The sequence below is a fragment of the Microcaecilia unicolor genome, chromosome 4, assembly GCF_901765095.1.
Source record: "Microcaecilia unicolor chromosome 4, aMicUni1.1, whole genome shotgun sequence".
Classification (NCBI taxonomy): domain Eukaryota; kingdom Metazoa; phylum Chordata; class Amphibia; order Gymnophiona; family Siphonopidae; genus Microcaecilia; species Microcaecilia unicolor.
The window spans coordinates 351,912,510-351,929,313 of NC_044034.1; the positions used below are offsets into that span (position 1 = coordinate 351,912,510).

At 44.6% G+C, this 16,804-nt stretch overlaps 1 protein-coding gene across 1 annotated transcript in view; it reads left to right on the forward strand.

Annotated features, from left to right (window-relative positions):
* APOO (apolipoprotein O) overlaps positions 1-16,804 on the forward strand; it is a 160,393-nt gene that overhangs the window by 101,228 nt on the left and 42,361 nt on the right. Inside the window, exon 7 of the mRNA XM_030202247.1 lies at positions 8,014-8,124. Within this exon, the coding sequence (XP_030058107.1) occupies positions 8,014-8,124 (111 nt within the window). The remainder of the gene's footprint in view (positions 1-8,013; positions 8,125-16,804) is intronic.

A 16,804-nucleotide genomic window follows, 5' to 3' on the forward strand; every position in this document is an offset into this window, starting at 1 on the left:
GTGCTAGGGTGGCTTTATTCTACATAAAAACATTTTTGGTGGGAAAATACTTTAGGCATTCTGTTTGAGAAGTAGAGATGAATGAAAAAAATAAGTAGTTATTTGGTTAGAAAAGTTAGCAGTGTATGTGCTTTGTTGTTATTTTGTAAAACCAATTAGTTATACTAAGTACTGAAGTTCATTTGGAGGCCTATCTGGTTCAAGAATGACTCGGGTGTTCAAAACCTTCAAAAGAAAGCTCTTTGTTTTTAAAGAAAATCTAATTATTTGAAAAACAGGAGTCAAGATGTAGTGTACAAAGGAAAACCACTTCTGTGTTTGAGGGTTACAGCTGTAATTGGAGTGGGGTTGGAGGGGGGGGAGAGAGAATTTCTGTGGCTAGGTGATGTCACCCCTAGCAAAGCTCAAATGTCGGTGGTATCATTTGTCTCTCAAAGAAAACATCTTCAGCTTTTGGGCTCGCTTTTCAGTTGCATAGTCTGTCTACAAAGAACAGTTTTCTTAAGTTATGGTCCTGACATTAGTAACAAACCAGTAATAAAAGGAAACTATAAGCAATTTTTATGTCTACACCTAAACAATTTGTAGGGGAAAAATATTTGTGTGATGTATCCGGAGAGAGCATTGCTGTTTGCCGATGGCTGTTCTTCTCCTGCACACTGTTATCACAGCTGTTCTCTCATCAGCTTTGGATCCCCATGTCTGTTTTTCATTTGGGTCCCCACTTTCTCAGGGCTGATAGTTGCTTGTATTTCCTTTCACTAAAGAACTAACTGGAAGATTAGCTATCATGAACAGGTAATTGATCTAAAGCAACAACTTAGGGCCCTGACAGGCAGATTCTCAGAAGCAAATATGAGTGCTAGAGGGCATTAGCGCCGGACTAACACCCACATTTTCTCTCTCGGGATGTTCAGATCCAGCAAGTGCGTGAATCGAGCTCGCTGGCTCTGATCGCTAACTGAATGCAAATGCATTCAAAAGAGGGTCTTCCACATTCCTCCCTAATGCTCAGCAGGCAACACGCCAAACAAGGGTGCTACTCTCACAGCAAACCCTATGCCAGCTCAGAGCTGGCGTTAGAGTTTGACAAGCAGAGGAGGAATTGGGGAGACTGGCTGATACAGCCCTAGTGGTCCAGTGGACCCCCAGACCCCTCACCCCCCTCCAAACACATAACCCCCCCATCCACCAAAAAGGGAAATGGGACTTGATATACCTCCTTTCTGTGGTATTTTGCAACTACATTCAAAGCGGTTTACATATATACAGGTCCAGCAGGATCCTCGACATTCCCCCCAACCCCCTCCCCTCATACCTTAAGGTAGGAAGAGGAGGGACTAGCACCCCCTCCCTCCTCTCTGGGTGCCACCTCAAAATGGCGACACCCTGCCCTTCTCGGTGCATCCTGGGATGTGCTGGGCAGGACTTAACTTCCATATGAAAGCTAAGCCCCACCATCACATCCCAGGATGCACCAAGGAGGACAGGGTGCCGCCATTTTGAGGTGGCGCCTAGAGAAGAGGAAGGGAGTGCAAGTCCCTCCTCCTCCTACTATCTTAAGGTATGAGGGGAGGGGTGCACGTCGAGTTCCACCACCAGGGTATTTTCGGTGAGTGAAGGGGGGCTTATATACTTGGGAGTAGGGTCTGGGGGTCCACTGGACCTACAGGCTCTTGTGTTTGTCAGGGCAGGGGGTCTGGAGGCCAACTGAACCACCAGGGTTTTAGGTTTGACAGGTCCAGTAGAAAAGTCCGGACCTGTCAAATCTCTTTTTGTCTAGGCATGCGCTCAAGAGCTGTGCTTGACACACAGCTCTTGATCGCATGCCTAGGCAAAATGCTAGCACAGAGCTCAAAACAGCTTCCTTATGCACAGGGTGACATCGTATCTAAATTTGCATGGCAGCGTTGAGCATTAGGGAGCTGTGTTGCATTGTACTGGCAGTATTTTTCCGGCACTGGAGTTTTGAGCATCTGCACCTGACTCCTTTCTTCCTCTCCATTCCTGTCATCCTGGTGGAGGAAAGGGTGGAGTATTTCTGCATGGGGTCCCAGTGGGCTAGAACTGCCTCTAGTTACTATGTATATATATCCATGAATTTCCTTGGTGTGAGTCTCTATGGATTCTGGTTCAGATGTGCCCAGCTGCATTTTCCTCAAATTCTGTGTAGGTCATCCAAAGTTAGGTGCTACTACTACTACTACTATTTAGCATTTCTATAGCGCTACAAGGCATACGCAGCGCTGCACAAACATAGAAGAAAGACAGTCCCTGCTCAAAGAGCTATGTAATAAAAGTGAGCCAAGTATAGGACAATCAAGCCATTGTGACATCACTGATGAGGTTGGCTCTTATTGGTGGACTGAGGCATTATGACATCACAATATTAGCTCTAGTTACAAGAGACTACTACTACTACTTATCACTTCTATAGCGCTACAAGGCATACGCAGCACTGCACAAACATAGAAGAAAGACAGTCCCTGCTCAAAGAGCTATGTAATAAAAGTGAGCCAAGTATAGGACAATCAAGCCATTGTGACATCACTGATGAGGTTGGCTCTTATTGGTGGACTGAGGCATTATGACATCACAATATTAGCTCTGGTTACAAGAGACTACTACTACTACTTATCACTTCTATAGCGCTACAAGGCATATGCAGCGCTGCACAAACATAGAAGAAAGACAGTCCCTGCTCAAAGAGCTTACAATCTAATAGACAAAAAATAAATAAAGTAAGCAAATCAAATCAATTAATGTGAACGGGAAGGAAGAGAGAAGGGTAGGTGGAGGCGAGTGGTTACGAGTCAAAAGCAATGTTAAAGAGGTGGGCTTTCAGTCTAGATTTAAAGGTGGCCAAGGATGGGGCAAGACGTAGGGGCTCAGGAAGTTTATTCCAGGCGTAGGGTGCAGCGAGACAGAAGGCGCGAAGTCTGGAGTTGGCAGTAGTGGAGAAGGGAACAGATAAGAAGGATTTATCCATGGAGCGGAGTGCACGGGAAGGGGTGTAGGGAAGGACGAGTGTGGAGAGATTTGTTGCAGATGGCAAATATGCGTGTGAAGTAATTAGCTAAATTGGTGATGATAATTGGCCTTAAGTGCTAATTAGCACAGATTACTGGTTACATGCATATCTGTTTTGCACCCCATTCTATAACCTGTGCACATAATTCATCTCATATAAATTCTAAAGGGAGTGTGACCAAGGGCGGGGTATAGGCATTCTCTGAGGACAAACAGGCTTCTTCTATATTCTCTCGTGGGTGACGTCGATCTTCATCGCCCAGTCTGGCATTTACCAAAGCTAAATGAGAGCTTTGTGGAGAACAAATGCCTTCCCACCCGTTGCGCGAACACGGTCTCCTCAGTTCTTCTTTTTCTGCGTGAAGAGAAGGTGCTTTTTCTTACCATCTCCTCATTCGCTCTGTCTTAGAGAGCTATTGTGCCTTCCGGCTATTTTTTCATTTTCATTATTGTGTTCCTGTTGTTGGAACTTCCATTTTCCTTCCCTTTAATTTCATTAGAGTGTTTTTTGCCCGGTTTTAAGTTTTGTTTGTTTTTCCGTCGTCATCAAGCCATTTTTGGCCCTGACTTCAGCTGGGATTTTCCCTTACCTTTTCCGTGCCCTGCCCCTTTTCAGGCACCATCGCACCATTTAATTTAGCCGACAAAGTTTTTCCGTCCATGTCCGTGAAGATTCCCAGTGGCTTCAAGCGCTGTACCCGGTGCAATCAAACAGTCTCTGGGAAGGGCACCCATTCTTTGTGTCTGCAGTGTCCTGGGCCCAACCGTAGCCCTGCTGTGTTCTCTGTCTTCGTATGAAGAAGACCTAGCTTTCCAGAGAGGCTCAACAAGAGAGGAGTTTTGGAACCAAGTCCGGTTTCTTGACGTTGGCATTGACATTGAGGTTGGAGGTGTTGGCATCGACGTTGAGTATAGCACCGGCATCGGATGCGTCAGTAAGCATGACTACTAGACCCGTAAACACTGGGAGCAGTGAAGCATCGAGTGGGTCTCCACCTGCCTTGAGGCCTCCTGCTGTGCGGGGCCCCCAGGACTGTCCATCGTCAGACCCAAGGCGACGTGAGGATTCAGTGTTCTCCTCGGCACTGAGGAGCCTTGGTGACACGCTTCAGACGAAAGCCAAGAAACATCATTGTTCACCTTCGACACATGGTGCTGGGAACTCCAGGGCCTTGAAGGATTCGGCACTCAAGAAGCGTCCGCGCCGGGAGGACCGCTCCCTCTCCATACAGGAGGTACTGATGCACCTGTCTCCTAGCAGCCGAGATCCAGCTCCTGCGTCGACCCCAGCAATTCTGCAACCTGCGCCTCAGTCGGCACCCCAGCTTTTCCCAGTGTTGGCCCTCGAGCGCATCTGGCCTTGCTTCCTGAGCTACTGGATGGCCTTATGCATTGGCTAGCTCTGTTTATTTATTTATTTAGTTGTTACATTTTTATCCCACATTTTCCCACCTATTAGCAGGCTCAATGTGGCTTACATAGTACCGTAAGGCGTTCGCCAAGTCGGTAAGAACAAATACAAAATGGTGTTATGGTAGAATAAGGTTCATGTGTTACAGACGCATTTAGGAATCATAGAGAGGAAGAGTTGCGTTATGTCCTTTACTAGCGTGAGTTCCTTGTGTAGAAGGGTTCAGGCATTTAAGTTGGATCATTAGAGTATGCCTTTTTGAATAGGTTAGTTTTTAGTGATTTTCTGAAGTTTAGGTGGTCATATGTTGTTTTCACGGCTTTTGGTTGTGCGTTCCACAGTTGTGTGCTTATGTAGGAAAAGCTGGTTTCATAAGTTGTTTTGTATTTGAGTCCTTTGCAGCTTGGGTAGTGGAGATTTAGGTGTGTTCTTGTTGATCGGATTGTGTTTCTGATTGGTAGGTCTATGAGATCTGTCATGTATCCCGGGGCTTCGCCGTAGATAATTTTGTGGACCATGGTGCAGATTTTGAAGGCAGTGCGTTCTTTGATTGGGAGCCAGTGCAGTTTTTCTCGGAGGGATTTGGCGCTTTCGAAGCGCGTTTTTCCAAATATAAGCCTGGCTGCCATGTTTTGTGCGGTCTGTAGTTTCTTTATGAGTTGTTCTTTGCATCCTGCATAGATACCATTACAGTAGTCTACATGGTTTAATACCATTGATTGTATCAGGTTGCAATATGTTTCTTGCATGAAGAATGCTTTCACGCGTTTGAGATCAAAGAGTATTGCATGCTTAATGTGGGCTACCCGGATGTGAGATCAAACATACAAAAACTGATAGCCAGCCTTATACTAGCCCTGGTAGCCACTTGGAAGCAAACAGAAATACCTCATATGCAAAATTGACTATATCTATTGGATGTTTAAACTGGCATCTAGGCGCAGAACCAGGTTAATGGTGTTCCTAAATGTGAGACGTATGGGACGTGGAAAGATATTAAGATGGGAGATGGAAATTCCTAACATTGGAACATTAGATAGGTGATAAATATCACCTAATCGTCAAGAGCAACCTTGGGGAGGGAAGGAGAAGGCAGCTGTCAGGCTTATTTTCGAAAGAGAAGGGCGCCCATCTTTTGACACAAATCGGAAGATGGGTGTCCTTCTCCCAGGGTCGCCCAAATCGGCATAATCGAAAGCCGATTTTGGGCGTCCTCAACTGCTTTCCGTCGCGGGGATGACCAAAGTTCATGAGGGCGTGTTGGAAGCATAGCAAAGGCAGGACTGGGGCGTGCTTAACACATGGGTGTCCTCGGCCGATAATGGAAAAAAGAAGGGCATCCCTGAGGAACACTTGGCCGACTTTACGTGGTCCTTTTTTTTTTTTTTTACGACCAAGCCACAAAATGTTTCCCTAACTGACCAGATGACCACAGGAGGGACTCGGGGATGACCTCTCCTTACTCCCCCAGTGGTCACTAACCCTGAAAAAAATAAATATTTAAATATTTTTTCCAGCCTCTATGCCAGCCTCATATATCATACCCAGCTCCATGACAGCAGTATGCAGGTCCCTGGAGTAGTTTTAGTGGGTACTGCAGTGCACTTCAGGCAGGCGGACCCAGGCCCATCCCTCCTACCTGTTATACTTGTGGTGGTAAATGTGAGCCCTCCAAAACCCACCTCAAACCCACTGAACCCACATCTAGGTGCCCCCCTTCATCCCTAAGGGCTATTGTAGTGCTGTACAGTTGTGGGGAGGGGGTTTGGGGAGCTCAGCTCACAAGGTAAGGGAGCTATGCACCTGGGAGCTTTTTCTGAAGTCCACTGCAGTGCCCCCTAGGGTGCCCGGTTGGTGTCCTGGCATGTGAGGGGGACCAGTGCACTACGAATGCTGGCTCCTCCCACGACCAAATGGCTTGGATTTGGTCGTTTCTGAGATGGGCGTCCTCGGTTTCCATTATCGCCGAAAATTGGGGATGACCATCTCTAAGGTTGACCTAAATGTTGAGATTTGGGCGTCCCCGACTGTATTATCGAAACAAAAGATGGCCGCCCATCTTGTTTCGATAATACGGGTTTCCCCGCCCCTTCGCGGGGACGTCCTGCGAGGACATCCTCAGGAAAACTTGGGCGCCCTGTTCGATTATGCCCCTCTAAGCGATGCTGCTGTTAAAAATTGTTTTGATAACTCTGTTGAAATAATAGAATGGTGAATACCAGTGTACAAAATGACTCAGGATTTGTGCACTATTTTGTATTTTGAAAAAAATAAAAAATTACTATTTCACAGAGGTGCTACTACTTGGCCATTCCCCAAGGCTCTGCTGACCTACACTCAATCTACATTACTAAATGCTCTCCCATCTCATCTTTAGATAAAATGTACTGATGTCGGCAGCCTGAATACGGAAAGGCACAATAAGGTAGCACACCTTGTTCACTGAAGGCTGTGTAAATATTATGGGGGCAGTTGGTACATCCAGTTAGGTGCACCAGTGCCATGTAGTGGAGGAGTGGCCTAGTGGTTAGGGTGGTGGACTTTGGTCCTGAGGAACTGAGTTCGATTCCCGGCACAGGCAGCTCCTTGTGATTCTGGGCAAGTCACTTAACCCTCCATTGCCTGCCGCATTGAGCCTGCCATGAGTGGGAAAGCGCGGGGTACAAATGTAATAAAAATAAAAATGTACTGAGTGCCAATTCTCTATTGGCATCTGTGTGCCAAGACACCATTATAAAATACTAGTGTAAACCCAACTTGGCATGCCTACATTTAGGCGCAAACATTTACGCCAGGTATAAATGGGTAAGCTGGAGGTGCCCATGCCCCTCCCGTGCTCTGCCCTCATGTACCGCCCCTTGCAGTTATGTGCTAAAGGGTCCTTTTACCAAGCTGCAATAAAAAGGGCCCTGCGCTTGCTGCAGGACCGTTTTTGCCATGTGCTGCAGCCTTTTTTACTGCAGCGGGTAAAAAAGGCTGAAAATAGCCATGGCCATGCGGTAAGATTGCTCCTACTGTGTGGCCATGTAGGGGGGAGTACTTACCACCACCCACTGTAGTGTGCGGCGCTGCTCGATTACCACTGGGTTAGCGCCATGCTAAAAAATATGGACTGATTTTCCCTAGCGCAGGAAATGGCACACTGGGACTGGAACCAGGGGCGTAGCTACCATGCCCCCGTGGATTTGGCCCTGCCCCCCCCCCCCCCCCCCCGCTGCCAACCCTCCCCCGCTGCTGCCGTCGGGTACCTTTGCTGGCGGGGGTCCCCAACTCCCGCCAGCTGAAGTCTTCTTCTCCGGTGCGACCGCATTGCTGATCTGCAAGACTTGCAGATCAGCAACGAGGCTGCGCCGGAAAAGAGGTCTTCGGCTGGCGGGGGTTGGAGACCCCTGCCAGCAAAGTACCCGGCAGCGGGGAAGGGTTGGCAGCAGCGGGAAGGGGGGTTGAAAGGGTTGGCACCGGGGGGGGGGGGGTCGGTGGCACCGGGGGGATTGTATTTTGATTGATTTTAGAAAGATAGTACTTAACACTAACCTGATCTGAGCTTTCTTTGTGTCCTTTTTAATCCAAAGGGAACAAGCTCAACGTTGTATGACTGGGGCTTGCAAGGCTATGTGGCAGTAGAGTCTCTTTGGAAAGATGGCATGAAGAAAAAGAAATCAATTAAAAAGACCAGTGAAACGGTAAGAGTGAACCATTTTCTAAAATATGGTTTTAAAACACAATATCACAGTTCATGTTAAGGATTGAAGCCCTTGTCCACGTAAAATCTTAAATTTATAATGTTTGATACTATTTAAAGATCATCATTCTCACAATTGTGCTCACACAACCATAATTCTTAGCCTTTTTGATGAACATTTTAATATTCATTCTAACCCCTTTGCATGTATCTTGTGTCTGTATTTGTCTGTGTGTATGTATCTCTGAGTTTGTATGTCCTTATCCATTTTTTTCTGTGTTCGTGTTCGTATGTATGCACATGCATTTGTGTGTAAGTGCTTGTGTGTGTCTGCATGAGTAGGCATGTTACGTGTGTGTGCTTCTATCAGTGTTTGTTCTCTGTGTCGCCGTGATAGAGGACGTGAGAGTTGAGAACTGTTTGAAAGGTGTGAGGAGAGAAATGAAGGTACACTTAAATGATAGGCTTTATATGTCAAGCAAAGTAGTTTGAAATAGATTTGAAATGGGAAAGTAAACCAGTGTAGCTGGGTGAACAAAGGAGTACTGTGGTCATACTTATTGGATCGCTTCCATATATACAAAACTCTTCTACAGAATCTCAAGAGATACTTCCAACAATGAACTGTAGATACTGTACCCTTATTTCTATGGGATGATATTAAAAATCGCAAAGAGGAGGAAAAGACCTCAAACTGCCCAGATGCTGAGGTGAACTTTCACCCAATATCTTCAAAGCACTCACCGGGCTATTGCTATCATTGGCCAAAATCCTCCTCAAAACCTTTTCTACTTTTTAAAACTTTTTTTTCTGCTTTTAATGCTTCAAGATCTTTTATTCAAGAGTCAACTTATAAACACATAAAAATGGTTAAAGTAACTTTGCTTCTTGGCTTCTTAAACTGGTCAGGCTGCTGAACACCCTGTACCAAAACTCCCGACAGGGACCTTTTTCGCCCACCGGCTTTCTCAAGGGAGGTGTTTGTCATATTCTTCCAGCCATCTTAACAGTTTCAGAAGCCAAGAAGCTAAATTACTTTAACCATTTTTATGTGTTTATAAGTTGACTCTTGAATAAAAGGCCTTGAAGCATTAAAAGCAGACAAAAAACAGCAAACAATTATAAAAGGTTTTGAGGAGGTTTTTGGCCAATGATAGCAATAGCCTGGTGAGTGCTTTGAAGATATTGGGTGAACGTTCGCCTCAGCACCCGGGCAGTTTGAGGTCTTTTCCTCCTCTTTGTGATTTTTAATATCATCCCATAACAATAAGGGTACAGTATCTACAGTTCATACTTATTGGATCCACAGAGAAGTCTAGCCACAGTGTTGTGTAAAGTTTGAAGACATTTGAGTAGGTACCTGGCTATGCCTGCGTAAATCACATTGCGGTAGTCAAGGTGGGACATCAGAAAAGTGTATATGAGCATTTCTTGCTATGGAGCCTCTAGAAAACTTTGTAAGTAACACTGTCTGTGCCAGAGGCGGTGGTGGGAGGCAGGGATAGTGCTGGGCAGACTTATACGGTCTGTGCCAGAGCCGGTGGTGGGAGGCAGGGATAGTGCTGGGCAGACTTATACGGTCTGTGCCAGAGCCGGTGGTGGGAGGTGGGGCTGGTGGTTGGGAGGCGGGGATAGTGCTGGGGCTGGTGGTTGGAAGGCGGGGATAGTGCTGGGCAGACTTATACAGTCTGTGCCGGGGCTGGTGGTTGGGAGGCGGGGATAGTGCTGGGCAGACTTATACGGTCTGTGCCCTAAAGAGCACAGGTACAAATCAAAGTAGGGTATACACAAAAAGTAGCACATATGAGTTGTCTTGTTGGGCAGACTGGATGGACCGTGCAGGTCTTTTTCTGCCGTCATCTACTATGTTACTATGATTTACATAAGATAGCAAAGCTGGTTTCCATTACAGCCAAAACTTGGTGTTGGAATGACAGAGATGAGTCGAGTATTAGACCTAAATAGCGAAAAGAGACAACAAGGGAGATTGAAATGTTGAATAGTAACATAGTAGATGATGGCAGGTAAGACCTGCATAGTCCATTCAGTCTGCTCGACAAGATGAACTCATACTTCATCCTGATTTGTCCCTGCCACTTCCAAGGCACAGACCTTAGAAGTCTGCCCAACACTATCCTTGTTCTCCAACCACCGAAGTTGTCATTGAAGCCCCACTCCAGCCCATCCAGATATGCCCAGTCATGATCAGGGCACAAACCGTAGAAGTCTGCCCAGCACTGGCCTTGCTTCTTAGTTACTGGTGTTGCCATCTAATCACTTCTAAGCTGCTTTGGTTCCATGCCTTCCATATAGGGTTCCTTTGTGTTTATCACATGCATTTTTAAATTCCGTTACAGTTTTCATCTCCATGCATTTGAGTGCATACAGATACAACCCTTTTTGGGGTGTTATTGGGGTACCTGACACTTTACTAACAGGAATAGGTCTCTGGTAATACCAGCCTTAGTGAGTGAAGTGTCAGAAGCAAATGTGTTTCCTCTTATCTTTAGATCCAAGCTCACTATGCCCTAAATAATAGAAATAACTAACTCCATAACCAAGGATTATAAAATGAAGTGTTTATTTATAATAGCAGCAAAGATAGTGTGCAAAGAAGTCAAAAATAGAGAGACAGGAATTTGGTGGCAGCGTATTCCTCAGATGTTCAATCAGCTTCAGCGCAGTCTGCTTCTTGGATGGAATGTCAACACAGCAGCCTCTTGCCTCAGATAAGAGCCCCATTTTATACAGAAATCATGGGCTGCAGCTGTGCTAATGATGTGCATTCTGGCCTTGGGAGCGATACACACATAACTTTGTTTACTCCAAATATTGTGGCTTCAAGGGCCAACTGATTGTCTCACTGGCACCACATTGAAGGAGTCACCTTGGCAAGAAGCTGGGGTTTCATAAACAATGTGCAATTTGCCAGCCACAGCGTCTCTCCATCTACGAGGGTAATTCCAAGAGTCCTTGGCTGTTCTGGCTATGACGTTGATACTGATAACAACCTTGTTATTCTAGCACATCGGTACCCTTGTCAGCAGTCTTTGTCTATATAGAAGGTTGCAGCTTCAGCAAATAATAGGCTTTGCATTGAAAGACGGAATAAGCTTGAGTCTGCATTTTTGAGGTCAGGTTATTAATGTTGGATAGCGCTATGTAGGAACACATATAGTGCTTCATAGTGCTCGTTTTGCTCCTACCCTCTCTGTGAAAAAGTACTTCCTGACATTATTCCTGAGTTGGCTCCCCTGCAACCTCAGTTCATGTCCTCTAGTTCTACCACCTTCTCATCTCGTGAAAAGGTTTATTTGTAGATTAATACCTTTCAAATATTTGAATGTCTGTATCATATCACCCCTGTCTCTCCTTTTCTTCAGGGTATACATCTTCAGGTCCTCATGTCTCTCCTCATATGCCTTGTGGCACAAACCCTGTACCATTTTTGTTGTTTTTCTCTGAACCGCTTCAAGGCTTTTTACATCCTTAGCAAGATACGACCTCCAAAACTGAACACAATACTCCCAAGTGGGGCCTCACCAGCGACTTGTACAGGGGCATCATTACTTCTTTTCTTCTGCACCCCAGCATCCCTCTGGCCATATAATAATACTGGTAAAGTAGTGGGTTGAGGTAGAGAACTTGTAATTCAACAAGCGATAGTTTTCTGAGGATTTATCACTAGCTTGTATTGAGAGAACCAGTTGACCAAAGCAGTTAACAGATTTGAAAAGGCATAGGAGTGGCCTAGTGGTTAGGGTGGTGGACTTTGGTCCTGGGGAACTGAGGAACTGAGTTCAATTCCCACTTCAGGCACAGGCAGCTCCTTGTGACTCTGGGCAAGTCACTTAACCCTCCATTGCCCCAGGTACAAATAAGTACCTGTATACAATATGTAAGCCGCATTGAGCCTGCCATGAGTGGGAAAGCGCGGAGTATAAATGTAACAAAAATAAATAAATAAATAAAATAGGTCAATATTTAACTGCGAAGTAGGGTAAATGAGCAGAATATCATCTGCATAAATATGGAAACTAATATTGTATGATTGAAAAAGAGTGGCTAGAGGAATTATGAAAATGTTGAAAAGTAGCAGTGACAAATTAGAGACTTGGGATACTCCTGATGATAGGGAGTACCGTATTTTTCGGACTATAAGACACACTTTTTTCCCCCCAAATTTGGGAGGATAATGGGGGGTGCGTCTTATAGTCCGAAGGTAGATTTGGCTGGCTGGCTGGCCGCCCGCCCTCCGAGTTCCGGATCGCCGTCAGGATTACCTCCTCCCCCCCCCCCCCCCCGGCCCTGTCACCACTTCTCCCTACTCACGCGATCTTCCCTGGTGGTCTTGTGACGTCGGGGCAGGAAAGAGCCCCCTCTTTTCTGCCCAGCGCGCTGCTCTCCATCCTCCTGTATGCAGCCTGACGGTCTCGGCGAGATTCAAAATGGCCGCCGAGACTTCAATTCTCGGCGGCCATTTTGAATCTCGCCGAGACCGTCAGGCAGCAATGCATACAGGAGGATGGAGAGTAGCGCGCTGGGCAGGAAAGAGGGGGGCTCTTTCCTGCCCCGACGTCACTAGACCACCAGGGAAGATCGCGTGAGTAGGGAGAAGTGGTGACAGGGCCGGGGGGAGGGTGATCCCGAACTCGGAGGGAGGGATTCGGACAAGACGCACCGGAGCACCTAGGTTTTAGAGGAGGGAAAAAGGAAAAAAAAAATTTTCCTATTTCTCTCCTCTAAAACCTAGGTGCGTCTTATGGTCCGGTGCGTCTTATAGTCCGAAAAATACGGTAGGTAGAAGATGATGTCCTGGAAAAGTTAACTGATAAAGTTCCTCTTTGTGGGGAAAGAAGTGAACCAGTCATATACTGTTCCCATAAATCCAATGTCTGCCAATCATTTTAGAAGTAGATTGAAAGCTCCTGAAAGGTTTAACGAAGCAATAAGCGCAGTATTACCTTGATCAAGAATCAAAACCCAGAACATATTGGCAACAACTGAAATACCACCAACTGCAGATGAGCTTGCACAATACTTCAAAAACAAAATAACAAATACAAGATCAAACCTTGTAAAAGCACAAATAAACATCACAGACTACTTACAGGACTTCGAACACACGACAACTACACCACAGCAGACAGAATATGGACCAAGTTCAAACCACCCCAGCTAGACACACTAAAGACACTATTGACAAAATACACGCATACATACTGCCTACTTGACAAATGCCCCAACTACATGATGAAAAATCCACCAGACTGGTTCATCAAGTTCCTCACCAAATACATCACATACATGTTTGAAAGAGGTCAATTTTCAACAAACACAAGTGACATAGTATACCTATCCCCAAAAACACTACCAGCAAGATAGTGAGATCGCAAATTATAGACCAGTTGCCTCAATACCAAAACGATGGAAGGTCTAGTAACACAGCAATTAATGGAATACTTGACAAAATTCTCAATTCTTCATAAATCCCAATCAGGTTTCAGACCACAACACAGCACTGAGATGGACATAACCACCCTGATAATGAAATTCAGAAGCATAATATGCCAAGGACAAAACGTATTACTACTGCAATTTGACTTGTCTTCGACCTAGTAGACCACACCACACTAATGACACTGCTCGACAACATAGGAATCAGCGGTGTAGTGGCAACATGGTTCAGTGGCTTCCTAAAGACTAGGTCCTACATTGTAAAGATGTCCAACCAAACAGCCTCATGGATCTCTGAGTGCGGGGTACCACAGGGATCACCAATATGACCAATACTGTTCAATGTAATGATGGCGCCACTCGGGAGAAAAACTGGAATTAATGGGTTTCAACCCATTTATAGATGCAGACAATGTCACCATCTTCATACCTTTCCAAAACAATATCACAAACATACAGGTTGTAGACAGATTTGAGTGTTTAAGCTGTTGAAGCATTCCAATAGGACGGGTGGTTATCATGCATCGGTAAACAATCAGTAGAATCTTCTGCTTCTTTTTGGCCAGGGACAATGTGTTAATATTCCATCCGTTTCCTATCCTGAAGCATCCACAATAATGTGAGATATTGCAGTGTGAAGCAAATGTGTTTGGAAAACAGCACACTACAGTTGTTTATGTTCACCCCTGATGCAGCCTTATTGGCGAAACATGGCCACTTGTTTGAATAAAGACTTGTTTTGAACTTCACAGTGTCTGCTTGGGTGGTGTTCTGTTTGGTTGCTGCAAGATACTTAGTGCTGCTTTTTGGTTCACTCGATATGAAAAACCATAAGAAGCATTACAAATCTCCAATTCAGAAAAGAAATGAAAACCTACCTCTTCAAAAAAAAAAATTCTACAGCTAATCGCAAAGATATTGTCACCTTCCTTTCAAATCTACCCTTCAAAACCTATATGAATAAACATCACCAAAACTCTACAACTAAACACAAAAGCTACCGCTACCTTCTCCTCTTCAAATCTATCTCTTCAAAAACTCTATGAATAACCACACGATCTATAGATGCCCTCTCCACATTGCACAACACTATTGTAACTCCAACAAAATGTAAATTGTAAGCCACTTTGAACCAAAATTTGTTTTTGGATAATAGTGGGATACAAGAATGCATAAAATAAACAAATGAAGTTCACTAAGAAGAGAAGTGATTACAATTTCTGTGCTGTGGTACTGTTGGAACCCTAGTTGACGAGGGTGAAGTATGAGACTGTTCTGTATGAGAAAGGAGCTGATGAAAAACTACTTTTCCAGTCTGCATATTGTTACGTCACTTGTCTGTAAATTTCAGACCATTGTACATAAGAACTCTAGAAGATCATGTGCGTTTTCTGTACACAGTCCACAGATTTGGAATAGTCTGCCTTTGGAGCTGGAGTGAAAAAATTTTGACTTTGTGAAAGTAAGTAAAGGCTTGTTGGTTTTGCTCTGCTTATGGTACTGATTTTATTTATTGTGTTTTATTGTATTATGTCACTGTTTTTTGATTTATGTGAATTGTTATATATATATATCTTTGTAAACTGCCTAGAAGTAGGACGATAGGCAGAAATTCCATAAATGGAGGTGACATGACATTTGTTTTTTCCATTTTGGCGGGCTGAGAAGCTACCAGTTGGATCTGTATTTACCTGCCTTCAGGTGGTTTACCTATTGGTTTTCAAGTAATCTTGTACTGAAAACATCCAAAATAAATATAATGGTGATCACTCATGATGCCTCTTTGGTGGCTCCATCTAGACTTGTAGTTCAAGATGTGAATATGCCACAGTGCATGAGTTGACTTGTCTGGGAGCTATAAGATGATGAAGTCCCAGATGTGAAACATGGTGAAGTCATTCTTTTTCTTTTAGCAAAATCATGTACTTTGCAGTCTGAAACTTTACTTAGGTGAGGGAGATTTTAATGCAGTATTGCAGGCTTTAGTTCTCCACTTGATGGTCTAGGTAACCCATGATTTATTTATCGACCTCCACAAAAGTCCTCCAAGTCGCACAAAATACAGTTGCTCTTTGATATCTGGCACCATGAACATGTGAATCTGATTCTTTTCCAACTGCACTGTCTGCCAATTACGACAATAGTGTGTGTTTTTAAAATGGCAGGTTTGGTGCTCAAGGCTTTGCTCCAATGCAGCTTATTGTTCTTCTGTGGTTACCAAATACTGCCAAGATACAGCTTCAATCTGCAAATACAAGGTGATTAGGTGTTCCCAATGCCAGTTTAGCCACGTTAACTAAGCCAGTGCTTCTCGACCCTCTCCTGGAGGCACACCTAGCTAGTCAGGTTTTCAGAATTAACACAACGAGTATGCATGATATAAATTTACATATATTAGAGGCATGAACATGCCATGTATATTCATTGTGGTAATCCTGAAAACTGGCTAGGTGTGCCTCTAGGAGAGGGTTGAGAAGCACTGAGCTGAGCAAGTCTTCCGTTGCTGAAGCTATAACCCAGAACACGGGGACTGAGAGATGAACTTCGATTTGAGAATGACTTTTTGACATTTAGACATAATTTGAAAACACTTTTATTTATTCAGGCCTCTTCCACTATCGTCTGATCTGTGTAAACTGTGCTCTGTTAATGTTGCCAGGAAAAACAAAGAAACATGTTATTTTTAAGCTGTTAGCTGGATTAATGAGTGATATGTTAACACAGTGCTGCTATTAGTATTGTAGGTATTTTGTGCTTCATGTCATATGTTGTAAGTTTTGTGGCGGTATGTTATAAATGGTGTGAGATTTTAGTTATTTCATTGTACACCACGTAGGGGTCCTTTTACTAAGGTGTGCTAATGGATTTAGTGCATACTAAATGCCGCATAGCCCATTGTATACTTATGAGTTACACGGCACTTAACGCACAGTAATTCATTAGCATTCGTTAAAACCCTTAGCATAGCTTAGTAAAAAGACCCCTTAATTCTGAATAAGCACCTCAAAAAAGACATAGTGGAATTGGAAAAGGTGCAGAGAAGGGCGACAAAGATGATACAGGGGATGGGACGGCTTCCCTATCAGGATAGGCTGAAGAGGCTGGGGCTCTTCAGCTTGGAGAAAAGGCGGCTGAGGGAAGATATGATAGAGGTCTATAAGATAATGAGTGGAATGGAACGGGTCGATGTGGAGCGTCTGTTTACGCTTTCCAAAAATACTAGG